Genomic DNA, 16,791 nt, shown 5'->3' on the forward strand with positions numbered 1-16,791 from the left:
TATATATTTTTGTTGTATATCTAGATTACCTTTAGATGCCAGATGCTCTTTGTATACTTTGCTTGCATGTGTAACTTCACAGGTGTATTTGGTGTCCTTGCTTGTCTTGTTGGCTTCAAGCAAACTGACAGCTTTAAAAGAGCCTGAGGGATATTCAATAGTTTGCCAGTCTATGCCTTTGACTTCACGGTTGTCCTCTTTCCACTTGACACTGAGCTTATTTGGGTAGAAGTCCTCAATTAAACACATTACAGATTGACCAACTTCATCCACATGAACAGTTGGCGGAGCGTTCCCTTAAACAAAAGTAAGTTGTAGAATTGAACCATATTGTATGCATATTTATATTTTGCCACAACAACCATTTGAAACATTGTTATTTTAACAGTGTAGATGTGGAAGGAAAAACTGGATTTGTTTTTCATATTTATAGTTTATTACAATATTTTCTCCAACTTAACCTTAAGCCTATTTCATTGGTTTAAGTGACAGCATTCAGAACAGTATATTATTATTATTATTATTATTATTATTTTACAGTGTATGTGGCCATATTTTATGTGGTGAGTGGTACTATGTAACACTTGCCTACCTCTCATTGTTGTACTTTCTGACCCGGCGGGATGCGAAACAGCGCATGTCAAGTAGTTCTTGGCCCTCCAGTCTGTGTCTTTGATGCGAACTTTGCTCACTGCCATGTACCGGCCTCCCTGTGTCTGCACAGCCGGGAACTGCACCATATCACTCATGCTGTCGGAACCAAGAGTCCACGAGAACTTGAGCGATTCGGCAGGGAAGAAACCGCTTGTAACACAGCCAAACGTGAGGAAACCATCTTCTGCGGGACTGCACTGGGACACGGTGAAGGGAACTGCGGGCTTAGACTGAGATGCTGAAAGAGAGAGAGAGAGAGAGAGAGAGAGAGAGAGAGAGGTAAATTACTTTAATATGGTCCCCAAAATGAACATCAAGCATCAAACTTTTATTTTTACAAGCACTATTTAAACATGAATACCGACTCTGTTGTTTAACAGGACAAATAAAAAAAAAGATTCTGAACATTCAAACATTTTTGTTCCAGTATATTTGGGTCATTTGTAGTAGTTAATAAAATTTAAACATGTTTTTGTCAGATTTAAATATGTAAAAATGGCAAGGTCAAATATGACATGGGACCACAGTCCATATTAAGCATAATATGTGTATGCAATTAAAGGGGTTCAGCTTTAAGCTGTTACACAAATGCCCTAAGACCATAAGCTTCTGTCTGTGAAAATATTGGGGCATTCAATTTAATTGCAATTATTTTTTTTACTAAGCACAGACACATAGAGATTTTTTTTTGTTGTCATAGCAATTTATACATCATTTAACACAAATGAAGCCAATAAATTAGCATCTTAGAATTTTTTTTTTTTGTTTTATAGCGTTAGTGTTTTTCTCCACTTTCACTCCACTCCTTTGCCACAACATCAACTGGAAACATGACAACAATTTAAAATGTTCAGTACTAGATAATAGACCAAGTTGCAAATAATTGAAATATCTTATGTTGAAATAAAAGCTACATATATAAGACCCATCTGGAACAGGGTAAATTTACATTTACATTTAAGGCATTTAGCAGATGCTCTTATCCAGAGCGACTTACAAAAGTGCTTTGCTATTTACCCAAGAATAACCTCAGCTAGTTTGAATAGGCTAAAAATAAAAGATTTAGACTTAGACTAAGTTTAGACTTAGTAAGACTTATTGATATTTGTTTGAACATCTGAGACCATTTCAGAAGAACGTTTTAGACCATCTGAGCACAATAAAAATGTACACAAAATGTTAAATCATTAAACACAAATTGGATTAAAAAAATTGCCATCTAAGGAGGAAAATCAGATGCAAAGTATAGTCTTAAAACAAAGGGGGAATGATGCCATAGAACCACATTTGGCTCAATAAACCATGCTTGATGAAGAGATGCATGAATGTGATTAGATCATTCATAGATCATTAGATAATTTATAATTGCTATTTAAATAAAACAACCTGATTATGTGTCGACCTTTTCACTTTTCCACATTGGCAGTACAGAACCCCTAAAGTATTAAAGGTAGAAAAATAATAAAAGAGTCTGTTGAACAAATGAGTTAAACAGTTCATTTCCCTTAAATGTAATAAGTCATTCTCTTGATTTCCTCAATTTAAGTAATAGATGTTTAAATTTAGAAGATATATTTTAATTAATCTAAATCACGGAAATTATTTCTTAAATTGATGGAACATTTAAAGTCTGTAAATAGTATTAATAGCAGAATGAAGCCAAAAATGATAATTAGGTTTTAATTAATTGTTCATTACGTCTTAACAGAATGAACAAGGTGGTTTGTTTTACCAGAAGATCAACAGGTTACCAAAGTTTTTACTTTCCCCCAGTAGTGAAAAGCAGCCTAACAGACAACTACTTTTATGTTGTACAAAAAGAGTCCAGAGGTGGAAAAAGTACAATTCTGAGGTAAAAATGACAAATATTTCAATTAAGTACTTCAATAAAATTTGAAGAATGATTGAGATAGTATATTAAAGTTAAAGAATAAAAGTATATTTCCCCAAATGGAAAAGTATTCTGTACAAATGACTTCCAATTTCTTGATTTTAAACATTTGAAATGTTTTTGAGTTGCATTCGAACACAACCATAGATTTTTTTTACTGCATAAAACATCTGCAATATCATACACAGCATTTTTGTCTCTGCTTTTTTGTTCAGAAAAACAACCGTAATTAAGATACTCAGTTTACCATTTTCATATTTAGTTCACAGACTCTACATATGGCTCTCAGCTCTGGTTTCCTTAACATGTGGTTAGCACTAATAGCCTGTTTTTGTCTTTTCACTTAGATCTTAATTTAGTCATTTACTGACATAATGTTTTAGTAGTTCTTTGGCATCGTACTTACATCCATTCAATATCGATTTTAAACAATCAAAATAAAACTGACACCACCCATCTGAATTTAACAACCTCTCCTCTCCAGTAATTTACTGGTTTTAATAAATTGTCATGCCACTTTAAAAAGCAACTCTTACACTTTTGCTTTGGATTGAATCGGGCAAATATCGACAGCAATCTGGGCTGCATAAAGGTAGAGACTGAATATTGAGTTTAGCTGTTTTGTTAAGCATTAAAATACAAGACAAAGGCTACATTCTCACAGAACTAATTCACGTAAATGCGTAGTGTCAAAACAATGAAACTCATGCGTAAGGTCGGAGAGGAGGAGCGGGGTTGTGGGAGTGTGTCAGAGGTGATCTGCCAGCTCGTTAAATAGTTAAATAAATAGCTTCAGGGAAATCAAACGCCTTCAGTGAGATTACAACAGCTCTGCTCAGTTTTTCACTCAAATCTTTAACAGATTCAGATTCTCTAACACCAGTGTGCGATTATTTGTTTGTCTGGTTGACTGCGTGATTAAAAAGCATTAAGTGACAGAAATACTCAAGTCAAGTACAGATACTTTAAAAAAGTACAGCAACGAAGTACTTATACTTAGATACTTGCCAACTCTGGTCTGGTGTTTCATGAAAACAAAGAACAATACTACACTTAATTCTCTCCAGAATATCTACCAATACGGATTGTTAGTAAACGATTAGTTAGCAAGCGAAAGAAACTTACAATATAACAATATACAATATAAAATAAATACTAACCAAACACTAAACAAAATACTTAAAACACAAGCAAATGAGTTACAGGTGATTGAGGTCATTCAATAAAGCTGATGTCATTTTCCATGTGGTTTTTAAAACCAATGACCAAACCAAACCAAATCAAAGCTGATCAAAGAACTGTCGTACACCGATTCTAAGATTTTTTTGGTGTTAAATACAATTCTAATCCGTTTCTTTTCTTAACTGAACTGACAGTCAAAATGTTTTTTTCCCTCCCCCAGTGGTCAAAAGCATTCTCACAGTAACAGACAACTACGGACAACCCTTACATCATCCAAAAAGACAGCTAAAGTATGTCTGTTACAAGCACAAACAGAATATGCTATGCATACCATGATGTTATACCACTTCCCCAGACATTAGAACAAATCACCAAAACTGGTCAGTGTTGGTGATTGCTCAAGGCAAGCACGGTCATAGTGATATTACATCTAAAAATGTTAGATATAAACGTTTTTAAAACAAGGTCCTAAAACCATCAATGTCTAATCACTAAACACAAGACATTTGTTGATGTTCCCAATGTTTCCTAATGCTCTGAATTACTGTACATTTACTGTCAGCAAAATAATGCAGTTTTAATGTTTGGTATTATTAATTCTTCACCTGTTTCTAATAGATTTAATCCTACCTGAAGTCACGGGCACCAGTGTTCCTTTCCCCGCTGTCACAGTGAAGGGACTAAAATGTGGTACAACAAGGTCCAAATACTGTGTGGCTCTCTCAGGGCACTGTATCTCTAGCGTTTGTGGCCTGCCTCATGCTATATTACTAATTTGCTAGATGTTCAATACAGGCCTTGATAAAGGTAGTCGTTTTTCAAGAAACTCAATAAGCCAGTTAACACACACATGCACACACACACACACACTAATACCCAATTGGGTTTCTTTCCTCCAGTAGTCAAAGTATCACAGTGATTGATGCAGTAGAGCAGCAGACCGAAAAGCACAGTTGAGCGCAGATGTGGACTTTCAATGGTGTGAAATCTAAAGGTCCACTAAACCTCCCTTCTTTTCTCTACGTCTTCTCTATGGACTATTCTCACTATATATGTAGGGGTGATTCTTTTATTTTGGGGTTCTTTCTTACCATCTAAAAATGAAAAATAAATCACAATACATGCTATACAATACATGCTTTTTCTGTATTCTCTAGAGCTCTACTGATGTCTTATGGCCATATTGACTGACAATCAGTGGAAATTAGTTTAAGGAAATGTGGTTTTAAACTACAAAATGTAGTTAACTATTAAAATGTTAAAATGATACTGATGGTGAAGCTGCAAACTTGTCATTACAATCACCAGGTGTGTTTACTGTCATAACTGTCTTGTGTTGGTAATGACATGTTACGGTAATGACAATTTAACATTTTTCGTTAAACATTCTTTACAGGAATCTTAAACTGTGGAAATAATGATGGTAATATTAGGGACAGTAAAAAGTTTATATATATATATATATATATATATATATATATATATATATATATGTGTGTGTGTGTGTGTGTGTGTGTGTGTGTATATGAATAACAAAGTTTTCTCATTTGAAGATCACTATGCAATTTTCATGCAAACATATTTTTGTTTGGGGTTTTTCTATACAATAAGTAATTTTAATACTAAAGCACTAATATAAATTACAACCTGAACAAAAGAAAGTAAGCGGACAGTTTCAAAATGTTTCAAACAGCATCAAATAATAATTTAGCACAAACATAAGCATGTGTGTTACATTCAATAATCATGTGTCTTAAGTTAAGTCACTAATTTGTCATTAAAACTTGCAAAACATTTGCCTACAGTTTTGTAGCTAAAATCCAGGGGAGGCTAATTCTCAGGGGAAGAATTTTTGTACATTTTGTGCCATAAGGTATATGTAGAATAGTATTATAATGCATTTTAATTGCTTTATTAATGTTTGTTAATTTATTTACTTTTCACTTCCTAGAAAGATCTTTCACTACCCTCTTTTAATTTTTTTTTCAGTTTCTTTTTTCAGTTGATCAAAATTTAGCAAGGGTGTCTTTCACTTCTTGTTTGTGCTCACAGCAGTAGAACAGACAATTGTATGGATAGTCTAAGAAGATATTTGAGAATACCTGATTTACATTGAAAACAAACTAGAAAAAATGCCTTCTAAAAGGGGAAAAAAGCTGCCTGCAGAACAAAGTTTAGAGTAGTGATCTGCCAACTATGTGTCAGGCACATGTCAGTAGTTAATGGAGCTTCAGCTTAAACAGCAGTTTTGTAATGGTTTATATGCTAAAACAGCATAAGCATTTTTTAAAACCATAATTAAACCATCTTGTCACACACCCTCAGTATAACATTTCTGACATCAAACTCAGAATGTGCTTATTTACGATACTTATTGGTTTAGTTTTCGACACTGAAAACTAAAAGAAAATAATTTTGGTGTTGTATTTATTTAATTATCAATAATGTACAATTCAGTCATGATTCAGGCTTCCAGAGGATCAAATGATGATTGTACAGCTTGTTTCCAAAGACAATTAGTAACTGTGTTAAATCTTTATATTGACCAAAATAAGCATGATTATTATTATACATATTTCATTCATGTCCAATTTCATGAGGGCACTGCATCATGTTTTTTCACTTGGAAGAGCATCTAAGAGGGAACTTCTTAAAGATCTTAGATTTCCCTTGAACATAAATTATAAAACTAAAACCTTGTTTAAAATACTGTAAAAATTAAAAGCATTAGATTTAATGGATAAATTGACAGTGAGTTTTTATAGTGAGAGTAGACAGACCCAATGCCAACCACTAATTATTACATCATATTAAAGGAAACATTACTTGGACCTAAACAGAAGTATTTTTTTCCACTTAATAATATATTTTCATTTAATATATTCCTGAACTTTACATGATGTTCTTCAGTCCACAAATCACCCCAAATTGTTCTACAGCTACAAGTTTTGAAATCCCTTTATGGTAAAAAAAAACAAAAAAACAACCATGCCATAATCCATGAAATATTTATTGATTTCCCAAAGAAACACAAACTTATCTTGGTCATTAGGTTTAGTTTCAATTAAAAGTACAGAGGAAATGTTCATGTTGACACACAAATACACATTTACATACATGTGTAGTACATGTCAAAAAACATCCAGGAAAGTTTTAGGGGGGTTAGAAAAGATGGATATTAAATTTCTTCATTTGTGTTTCACTACAGCATCATTTCATCTGGAAAACAAAACCAAGAAAAAGAAAATGTACATGTCTTGTCCAGAATTTTAATCATGTTACACAGGAAGGAGAACTGGTGTACTGGTGTAGTGTGGTGGTGTGTCTACCCAGTCTGCCCACCATTTATTTATTTTGCATTTTTACACTGCAAATTGTTTACCTTGAAGAGGCTGAGGGCAGTGCTGTAAATGACAGTGAAGAGGAAGAGGAAGATGAAGGATGAAGCAGTGGACCACAAGCTGTTGAAGTCATCCTCCTCTGGAATGTCCTTATCACAGTTTATATACAATCCTGGATCTGGTGCTGGAAGCTCTCCTGAAAAACACACATGCGTATACCGTATACACAAACACACACACACACACACACACACACACACACACACACACAAACACACAAGAAAAATATCCAAAATGCATTATAGTGTTACTCAGAAATTGAAGCTCATGTGTGTGTGAAGCTCTCTCTGAAGGCCTTATTTCACTGAATAATCTTCAATGTATATATATATATATATATATATATATATATATATATATATATATATATATATATATATATATATATATATATTTTTATATATATATATATATATATATATATATATATATATATATATAGCAGCTTTGATATGTATGAGCATGCACAGACACACAAGCATATTTGTAAAGACAAGCACGCACAATTATTTTGCCTTACTGGGAACAAACATGAGGGACAATGTAAGATATAAAAGCTTTTATATGATTAAATTTAGTACATAAAGTTAAAATGCTACAAAGACGGACATATTAGTAAACATTTCAGCATGACTCAATTAAATCAGTCTGATTCTCATTGTTTTTTGTTGCTGTGACATGTTGAATATACTGATACATTCATAACAATGATTCTCCAGCTATTAATAGCACTGATAACTGCTGTTCTCTGCAGTGTGCTTATACTTATACTTCCCAGGCCAATAACAAAATGCTGGTTCATGAAGTTTCTCTAAATGAAAGATGGACTATGTGATGTCATATGCAATTATGCTCATTTATTGCTTCAAGTGTTGCAAGAAGACAAAGAATGCATTTATACACAAACACTATTTTGGTCGTTTTCAGCTCCAGTGTTTCTATCAAATTTGGCAAAGTGTACTAAAATGCCTTATGTAAGCACACAGAACATGAGAACATACACACCAACAGAAAAAGCATTAGACATAGGAACAAGGCGTAACCAAGATAAGTAACACATACAAACATGCAAAGGCCAAGATATGAAAACAATTGGATTGATTACAAATGCTAAACAAAGTATAATTTAATCTTTTTCATCATCTTTTTTTGGACTGATGTTTAGACCATGGCCTGAGAAACAAACATCATACAAACAAAAAGCACACAAGAAGTGAACACAGAGATACAGAACAGGATGTATCAGAGGCATCTCAGACCATTCAGGTGAACTAAAGGAAGAATCTTTTCTACTAGAGCTACTAGAGATTCTTCCTGATCACACAGGTCTGAGAGCACTATCAGCGACGTTCTAACACAGGATGATTAGGACAGTTGACTTTACTCATAGATGTTGTCTTCTGTTCTGGTGTGGCTCCTGCTACCATGTTGGGGTCTTTTACTGCACAAGCAAACTGTGCACTGTTGTACTCCATTCCAGAGACAGTTAAGTAGCTGAGGACAACTGCTGTGTTCTTTTCGTTGATGTGAACTGTGCTGTTGCCTTCCATGTACTGACCGTTGTTCCTTTTCCACATGACATACACATCCCCCAGATCAGAGCTGCTGACCTCACACAACAGGGAGACCCTCTCTGTGTCTTTGACATGCTTATCAGGTTTGTACAAGAGAATGGAAGGGCGTTTGCCTACATAAGAAAAGATCATTTGTAAATTAGAACATGTAGAATAGAAGATTCCTGAGTTTTTAATTTCAGACGAGTATCACTTTCAGTTTTAACTAAGGAGAAGATTTGACTCCAGGGCAGCTGAACTTACCTCCTTTCTTCACCTTAATTTTGTCTGAGAATGGTGTTTTCTCCCTTTCAGTAGAGCACTCCACTTCTGCACCTGAAAACCATTCAGACTGATCGAGGGTCAAACTACTAGTCTTAGTAAAAGGTGGTGTTGTCTGTTTAACATTATCTGTTCCACTACTTTCATGTTTGCTGCCTCCAACTGTCCATGACATGACTGCTCCATCCACTTCGTTCTTATCATCACCAGTTACGACACAGGTGATTGTAGCTTTATTACGTACAAAGAGATCCTTTGCTGATGGTGGATTGATCTTTAGGGAGAAGTCAGCTACATAAAATAAAAATAAAGGTATATACTTCATGCATTGTCAGGGAACACAGAGGCTATGTTTATACACCATATAAAAGTGGACCAAATTTGAACCTTTTTGTTAAATGTGAGACATATGTGTAATCTGTCTGGCAGTGTAAACAGCAAAGGATGCACTGAATTTGACTAAATGTTTAGTTACCATTTCAGCCACATTGATATGTGGTATTGAAATCTGATACATATTCAATATGCAACAATGACACAGTCTGAACAGCCAGATCAGAATTCATCTAACCTTTACGTTAATCCAGATATTTCTCTCCAGTAAAACAGCCGCCAGGACTACACAGAGACCCATCATTCAAATCTTTGCTCTCTCTCTCCTCCTGGCTCTCATGATAATTACATTTCAAATTTGCAGCCGGCCTCCACTCTACTTTAACAGGACCATTAAGGAGGTGGCTGTTACTGTTGACTAGATTGTATAACTCTGGACGAGCGAGTCACATGAAGTATTGCTCTTTTGTAAAATGTTTATCAGTTTAGGAGCGTAAACTGTTCAGATGAATGTCAGATATAGGCCACGTTAAGAAGTGTGAATGGCCTAAAAAATCAGATTTAGCAAGAAAATTTAATTTGGGACACTTTACATGATGTGTGATTATAGCCAGAAGTAAAGAAAGCATCACAAGCATCCAGACACAGCTGCCAGAGATGCTTTCTGATCATCTAGGTCCCAGAGGACTCTCAGTGACATTGTAACACATGAGAGGTATCACAGTTGTTCTTACTCATAGATGTTGTCTTCTGTTCTGGTGTGGCTCCTGCCACCATGTTGGGGTCTTTCACTGCACAAGCAAACTGTGCACTGTTGTAATCCTTTCCAGACACAGTTAAGTAGCTGAGGACAACTGCTGTGTTGTTTTCATTGATGTGAACTGTGCTGCTGCCCTCCATGTACTGACCGTTGTTCATTTTCCACATCACATACACATCCCCCAGACCAGAGCTTCTGACCTCACACAACAGGGAGACCGTCTCTGTGTCTTTGACGTCCTTCTCAGGTTTGTAGAAGACAATAGAAGGTTTACCTACATAAGGAAAGATAATTTGTGAATTAGAACATGTAGAATAGAAGATTCCTGTATTTCAGAGGAGCAGCACATTCAGTTTAAACTAAGGAGAAGATTTGACTCCAGGACAGCTGGACTTACCTCCTTTCTTCACCTTAATTTTCTCTGAGAATGGTGTTTTTTCCCTTTCAGTAGAGCACTCCACTTCTGACCCCGAAAACCAGTCAGACTGATCGAGGGTCAAACTACTAGTCTTAGTAAAAGGTGGTGTTGTCTGTTTAACATTATCTGTTCCACTACTTCCACGTCTGCTGCCTCCAACTTTCCATGACACGACTGCTCCATCCACTTCGTTCTTATTATCACCAGTTACGACACAGGTGATTGTAGCTGTATTACGTACAAAGAGATCCTTTGCTGATGGTGGATTAATCTTTAGAGAGAAGTCATCTACATAAAAAAGTGAAATAAAAAAATTTAAGGTAAATATTTTGTATATTGTGATTTTTGCTAGTATTATATATAATGCCCTCAGCAACATTTAGGAAATTATACTACAACTTCAAATAGTTTAACGTGAGATATTTTGTTGGAATGATGTTTAGACTATGCCCTATTCATTCACGCAAACAAAAAGCACACATGGAGTAAACACAAAGATCCAGAACTCAAAAGATGCATTAGAAACTTCTCAGACCATTCAGGTGAACTAAATGTAGAATCTCATTCAGTCAGACATGGTTTCCAGATGGGCATTTTTAACAACATTCTAACACAGGAGAGGTATCACAGTTGTTCTTACTCATAGATGTTGTCTTCTGTTCTGGTGTGGCTCCTGCCACCATGTTGGGGTCTTTCACTGCACAAGCAAACTGTGCACTGTTGTACTCCTTTCCAGACACAGTTAAGTAGCTGAGGACAACTGCTGTGTTCTTTTCATTGGTGTGAACTGTGCTGCTGCCTTCCATGTACTGACCGTTGTTCATTTTCCACATGACATACACATCCCCTAGATCAGAGCTCCTGACCTCACACAAAAGGGAGACAGTGTCTGTGTCTTTGACGTCCTTCTCAGGTTTGTAGAAGACAATAGAAGGTTTGCCTACATAAGAAAAGATCATTTGTAAATTAGAATGTGTAGAATAGAAAATTCCTGAATTTCAGAGGAGCAGCACTTTCAGTTTTAACTAATGAGAAGATTAAACTCCAGGGCAGCTGGACTTACCTCCTTTCTTCACCTTAATTTTGTCTGAGAATGGTGTTTTTTCCCTTTCAGTAGAGCACTCCACTTCTGACCCTGAAAACCAGTCAGACTGATCAAGGGTCAAACTGCTAGTCTTAGTAAAAGGTGGTGTTGTCTGTTTAACATTATCTGTTCCACTACTTTCACGTCTGCTGCCTCCAACTGTCCATGACACGATTGCTCCATCCACTTCGTTCTTATTATCACCAGTTACGACACAGGTGATTGTAGCTTTATCACGTGCAAAGAGATCCTTTGCTGATGGTGGATTGATCTTTAGAGAGAAGTTATCTATATATAAAAATAGAAAATTGCATATTACTAATGAAATATGAAATGAAATAATTAAAAAACATGTTTATGGTTTACGGATATATATCACTTATGAATTAAAGATGATATAAGGTTGATTATCTTCTGACATTAGTCCAAGTTGAAGTCTGGGATATATTGTAGATAGTAACTGATTTGTAACTGGTTTGTTAGTGTGTATTGTGCTGGTATGAGTGGATCAGACACAAATGGACTACAGTCTGTAATTATGGAACAATAAGTATATATATATTTTTGTTGTATATCTAGATTACCTTTAGATGCCAGATGCTCTTTGTATACTTTGCTTGCATGTGTAACTTCACAGGTGTATTTGGTGTCCTTGCTTGTCTTGTTGGCTTCAAGCAAACTGACAGCTTTAAAAGAGCCTGAGGGATATTCAATAGTTTGCCAGTCTATGCCTTTGACTTCACGGTTGTCCTCTTTCCACTTGACACTGAGCTTATTTGGGTAGAAGTCCTCAATTAAACACATTACAGATTGACCAACTTCATCCACATGAACAGTTGGCGGAGCGTTCCCTTAAACAAAAGTAAGTTGTAGAATTGAACCATATTGTATGCATATTTATATTTTGCCACAACAACCATTTGAAACATTGTTATTTTAACAGTGTAGATGTGGAAGGAAAAACTGGATTTGTTTTTCATATGTATAGTTTATTACAATATTTTCTCCAACTTAACCTTAAGCCTATTTCATTGGTTTAAAGTGACAGCATTCAGACCAGTATATTATTATTATTATTATTATTATTATTTTACAGTGTATGTGGCCATATTTTATGTGGTGAGTGGTACTATGTAAAACTTGCCTACCTCTCATTGTTGTACTTTCTGACCCGGCGGGATGCGAAACAGCGCATGTCAAGTAGTTCTTGGCCGTCCAGTCTGTTTCCTTGACGCGAACTTTGCTCACCGCCATGTACCGGCCTCCCTGTGTCTGCACAGCCGGGAACTGCACCATATCACTCTTGCTGCCGGAACCAAGAGTCCACGAGAACTTGAGCGATTCGGCAGGGAAGAAACCGCTCGTAACACAGCCAAATGTGAGGAAACCATCTTCTGCGGGACTGCACTGGGACACGGTGAAGGGAACTGCGGGCTTAGACTGAGATGCTGAAAGAGAGAGAGAGAGAGAGAGAGAGAGAGAGAGAGAGAGAGAGAGGTAAATTACTTTAATATGGTCCCCAAAATGAACATCAAGCATCAAACTTTTATTTTTACAAGCACTATTTAAACATGAATACCGACTCTGTTATTTAACAGGACAAATAAAAAAAAGATTCTGAACATTCAAACATTTTTGTTCCAGTATATTTGGGTCATTTGTAGTAGTTAATAAAATTTAAACATGTTTTTGTCAGATTTAAATATGTAAAAACGGCAAGATCAAATATGACATGGGACCACAGTCCATATTAAGCATAATATGTGTATGCAATTAAAGGGGTTCAGCTTTAAGCTGTTACACAAATGCCCTAAGACCATAAGCTTCTGTCTGTGAAAATATTTTTACAGACACATAGAGATTTTTTTTGTTGTCATAGCAATTTATACATCATTTAACACAAATAAAGCCAATAAATTAGCATCTTAGAATTTTTTTTTTTGTTTTATAGCGTTAGTGTTTTTCTCCACTTTCACTCCACTCCTTTGCCACAACATCAACTGGAAACATGACAACAATTTAAAATGTTCAGTACTAGATAATAGACCAAGTTGCAAATAATTGAAATATCTTGTTATGTTGAAATAAAAGCTACATATATAAGACCCATCTGGAACAGGGTAAATTTACTTTTACATTTAAGGCATTTAGCAGATGCTCTTATCCAGAGCGACTTACAAAAGTGCTTTGCTATTTACCCAAGAATAACCTCAGCTAGTTTGAATAGGCTAAAAATAAAAGATACCTCTAAGTTTAGACTTAGTAAGACTTATTGATATTTGTTTGAACATCTGAGACCATTTCAGAAGAACGTTTAAGACCATCTGAGCACAATAAAAATGTACACAAAATGTTAAATCATTAAACACAAATTGGATTAAAAAAATTGCCATCTAAGGAGGAAAATCAGATGCGAAGTATAGTCTTAAAACAAAGGGGGAATGATGCCATAGAACCACATTTGGCTCAATAAACCATGCTTGATGAAGAGATGCATGAATGTGATTAGATCATTCATAGATCATTAGATAATTTATAATTGCTGTTTAAATAAAACAACCTGATTATGTGTCGACCTTTTTACTTTTCCACATTGGCAGTACAGAACCCCTAAAGTATTAAAGGTAGAAAAATAATAAAAGAGTCTGTTGAACAAATGAGTTAAACAGTTCATTTCCCTTAAATGTAATAAGTCATTCTCTTGATTTCCTCAATTTAAGTAATAGATGTTTAAATTTAGAAGATATATTTTAATTAATCTAAATCACGGAAATTATTTCTTAAATTGATGGAACGTTTAAAGTCTCTAAATAGTATTAATAGCAGAATGAAGCCAAAAAATATAATTAGGTTTTAATTAATTGTTCATTACGTCTTAACAGAATGAACAAGGTGGTTTGTTTTACCAGAAGATCAACAGGTTACCAAAGTTTTACTTTCCCCCAGTAGTCAAAAGCAGCCTGACAAACAACTACTTTTACGTTGTACAAAAAGAGTCCAGAGGTGGAAAAAGTACAATTCTGAGGTAAAAATGACAAATATTTCAATTAAGTACTTGAATGAAATTTGAAGAATGATTGAGATAGTATATTAAAGTTAAAGAATAAAAGTATATTTCCTCAAATGGAAAAGTATTCTTTACAAATGACTTCCAATTTCTTGATTTTAAACATTTGAAATGTTTTTGAGTTGCATTCGAACACAGCCATAGATTTTTTTTACTGCATAAAACATCTGCAATATCATACACAGCATTTTCGTCTCTACTTTTTTGTTCAGAAAAACAACCATAATTTAAATACTCAGTTTACCATTTTCATATTTAGTTCACAGACTCTACATATGGCTCTCAGCTCTGGTTTCCTGAACATGTGGTTAGTAATAACAGCCTGTTTCTGTATTTTCACTTAGATCTTAATTTAGTCGTTTACTGACATAATGTTTTAGTAGTTCTTTGACATCGTAATTACATCCATTCAATATCGATTTTAAACAATCATAATAAAACTGACACCACCCATCTGGATATAACAACCTCTCCTCTCCAGTAATTTACTGGTTTTAATAAATTGTCATGCCACTTTAAAAAGCAACTCTGACACTTTTGCTTTGGATTGAATCAGGCAAATATCGACAGCAATCTGAGACTGAATATTGAGTTTAGCTGTTTTGTTAAGCATTAAAATACAAGAGAAAGGCTACATTCTCACAGAACTCATTCACGTAAATGCCAAAACAATGTGTCAAAGTGTCAAAACAATGAAACTCAGGCGCAAGGTCGGAGAGGAGGAGCGGGGTTGTGGGAGTGTGTCAGAGGTGATCTGCCAGCTTGTTAAATAGTTAAATAAATAGCTTCAGGGAAATCAAACGCCTTCAGTGAGATTACAACAGCTCTGCTCAGTTTTTCACTCAAATCTTTAACAGATTCAGATTCTCTAACACCAGTGTGCGATTATTTGTTTGTCTGGTTGACTGCGCGATTAAAAAGCATTAAGTGACAGAAATACTCAAGTCAAGTACAGATACTTTAAAAAAGTACAACAACGAAGTACTTATACTTCGATACTTGCCAACTCTGGTCTGGTCTTTCATGAAAACAAAGAACAATACTACACTTAATTCTCTCCAGAATATCTACCAATATGGATTGTTAGTAAATGATTAGTTAGCAAGCAAAAGAAACTTACAATATAACAATATACAATATAAAATAAATACTAACCAAATACTAAACAAAATACTTAAAACACAAGCAAATGAGTTACAGGTGATTGAGGTCATTCAGTAAAGCTGATGTCATTTTCCATGTGGTTTTTAAAACCAATGACCAAACCAAACCAAATCAAAGCAAGAACTGTCGTACACCGATTCTAAGATTTTTTTGGTGTTAAATACAATTCTAATCCGTTTCTTTTCTTAACTGAACTGACAGTCAAAATGTTTTTTTCCCTCTCCCAGTGGTCAAAAGCATTCTCACAGTAACAGACAACTACGGACAACCCTTACATCATCCAAAAAGACAGCTAAAGTACGTCTGTTACAAGCACAAACAGAATATGCTATGCATACCATGATGTTATACCACTACCCCAGACATTAGAACAAATCACCAAAACTGGTCAGTGTTGGTGATTGCTCAAGGCAAGCACGGTCATAGTGATATTACATCTAAAAATGGTAGATATAAACGTTTTTAAAACAAGGTCCTAAAACCATTAATGTCTAATCACTAAACACAAGACATTTGTTGGTGTTCCCAATGTTTCTTAATGCTCTGAATTAATGTACATTTACTGTCAGCAAAATAATGCAGTTTTAATGTTTGGTATTATTAATTCTTCACCTGTTTCTAATAGATTTAATCCTACCTGAAGTCACGGGCACCAGTGTTCCTTTCCCCGCTGTCACAGTGAAGGGACTAAAACGTGGTACAACAAGGTCCAAATACTGTGTGGCTCTCTCAGGGCACTGTATCTCTAGCGTTTGTGGACTGCCTCATGCTATATTACTAATTTGCTAGATGTTCAATACAGGCCTTGATAAAGGTAGTTGTTTTTCTTCAAGAAACTCAATAAGCCAGTTAACACACACATGCACACACACACACACACACACAAATACCCAATTGGGTTTCTTTCCTCCAGTAGTCAAAGTACCACAGTGATTGATGCAGTAGAGCAGCAGACCGAAAAGCACAGTTGAGCGCAGATGTGGACTTTCAATGGTGTGAAAT

General features: G+C 35.1%; 1 protein-coding gene across 1 annotated transcript; it reads right to left on the minus strand.

Moving 5' to 3' along the window:
• Positions 1–6,757: 6,757 nt before the first annotated feature.
• Positions 6,758–16,445, minus strand: LOC140573878 (uncharacterized). Its single transcript, XM_072693487.1, has 11 exons — positions 16,427–16,445; positions 12,707–13,006; positions 12,143–12,409; positions 11,538–11,846; positions 11,115–11,414; positions 10,454–10,762; positions 10,031–10,330; positions 8,946–9,254; positions 8,513–8,815; positions 7,110–7,264; positions 6,758–6,946 (listed from the first exon to the last, which is right to left on the minus strand). Exons 2-11 carry the CDS (start codon positions 12,852–12,854, stop codon positions 6,938–6,940), a joined length of 2,409 nt encoding a protein of 802 aa, XP_072549588.1. The 5' UTR covers positions 12,855–13,006; positions 16,427–16,445; the 3' UTR covers positions 6,758–6,937.
• Positions 16,446–16,791: the final 346 nt, after the last annotated feature.

This window comes from Salminus brasiliensis, chromosome 12 (genome assembly GCF_030463535.1).
Source record: "Salminus brasiliensis chromosome 12, fSalBra1.hap2, whole genome shotgun sequence".
Classification (NCBI taxonomy): domain Eukaryota; kingdom Metazoa; phylum Chordata; class Actinopteri; order Characiformes; family Bryconidae; genus Salminus; species Salminus brasiliensis.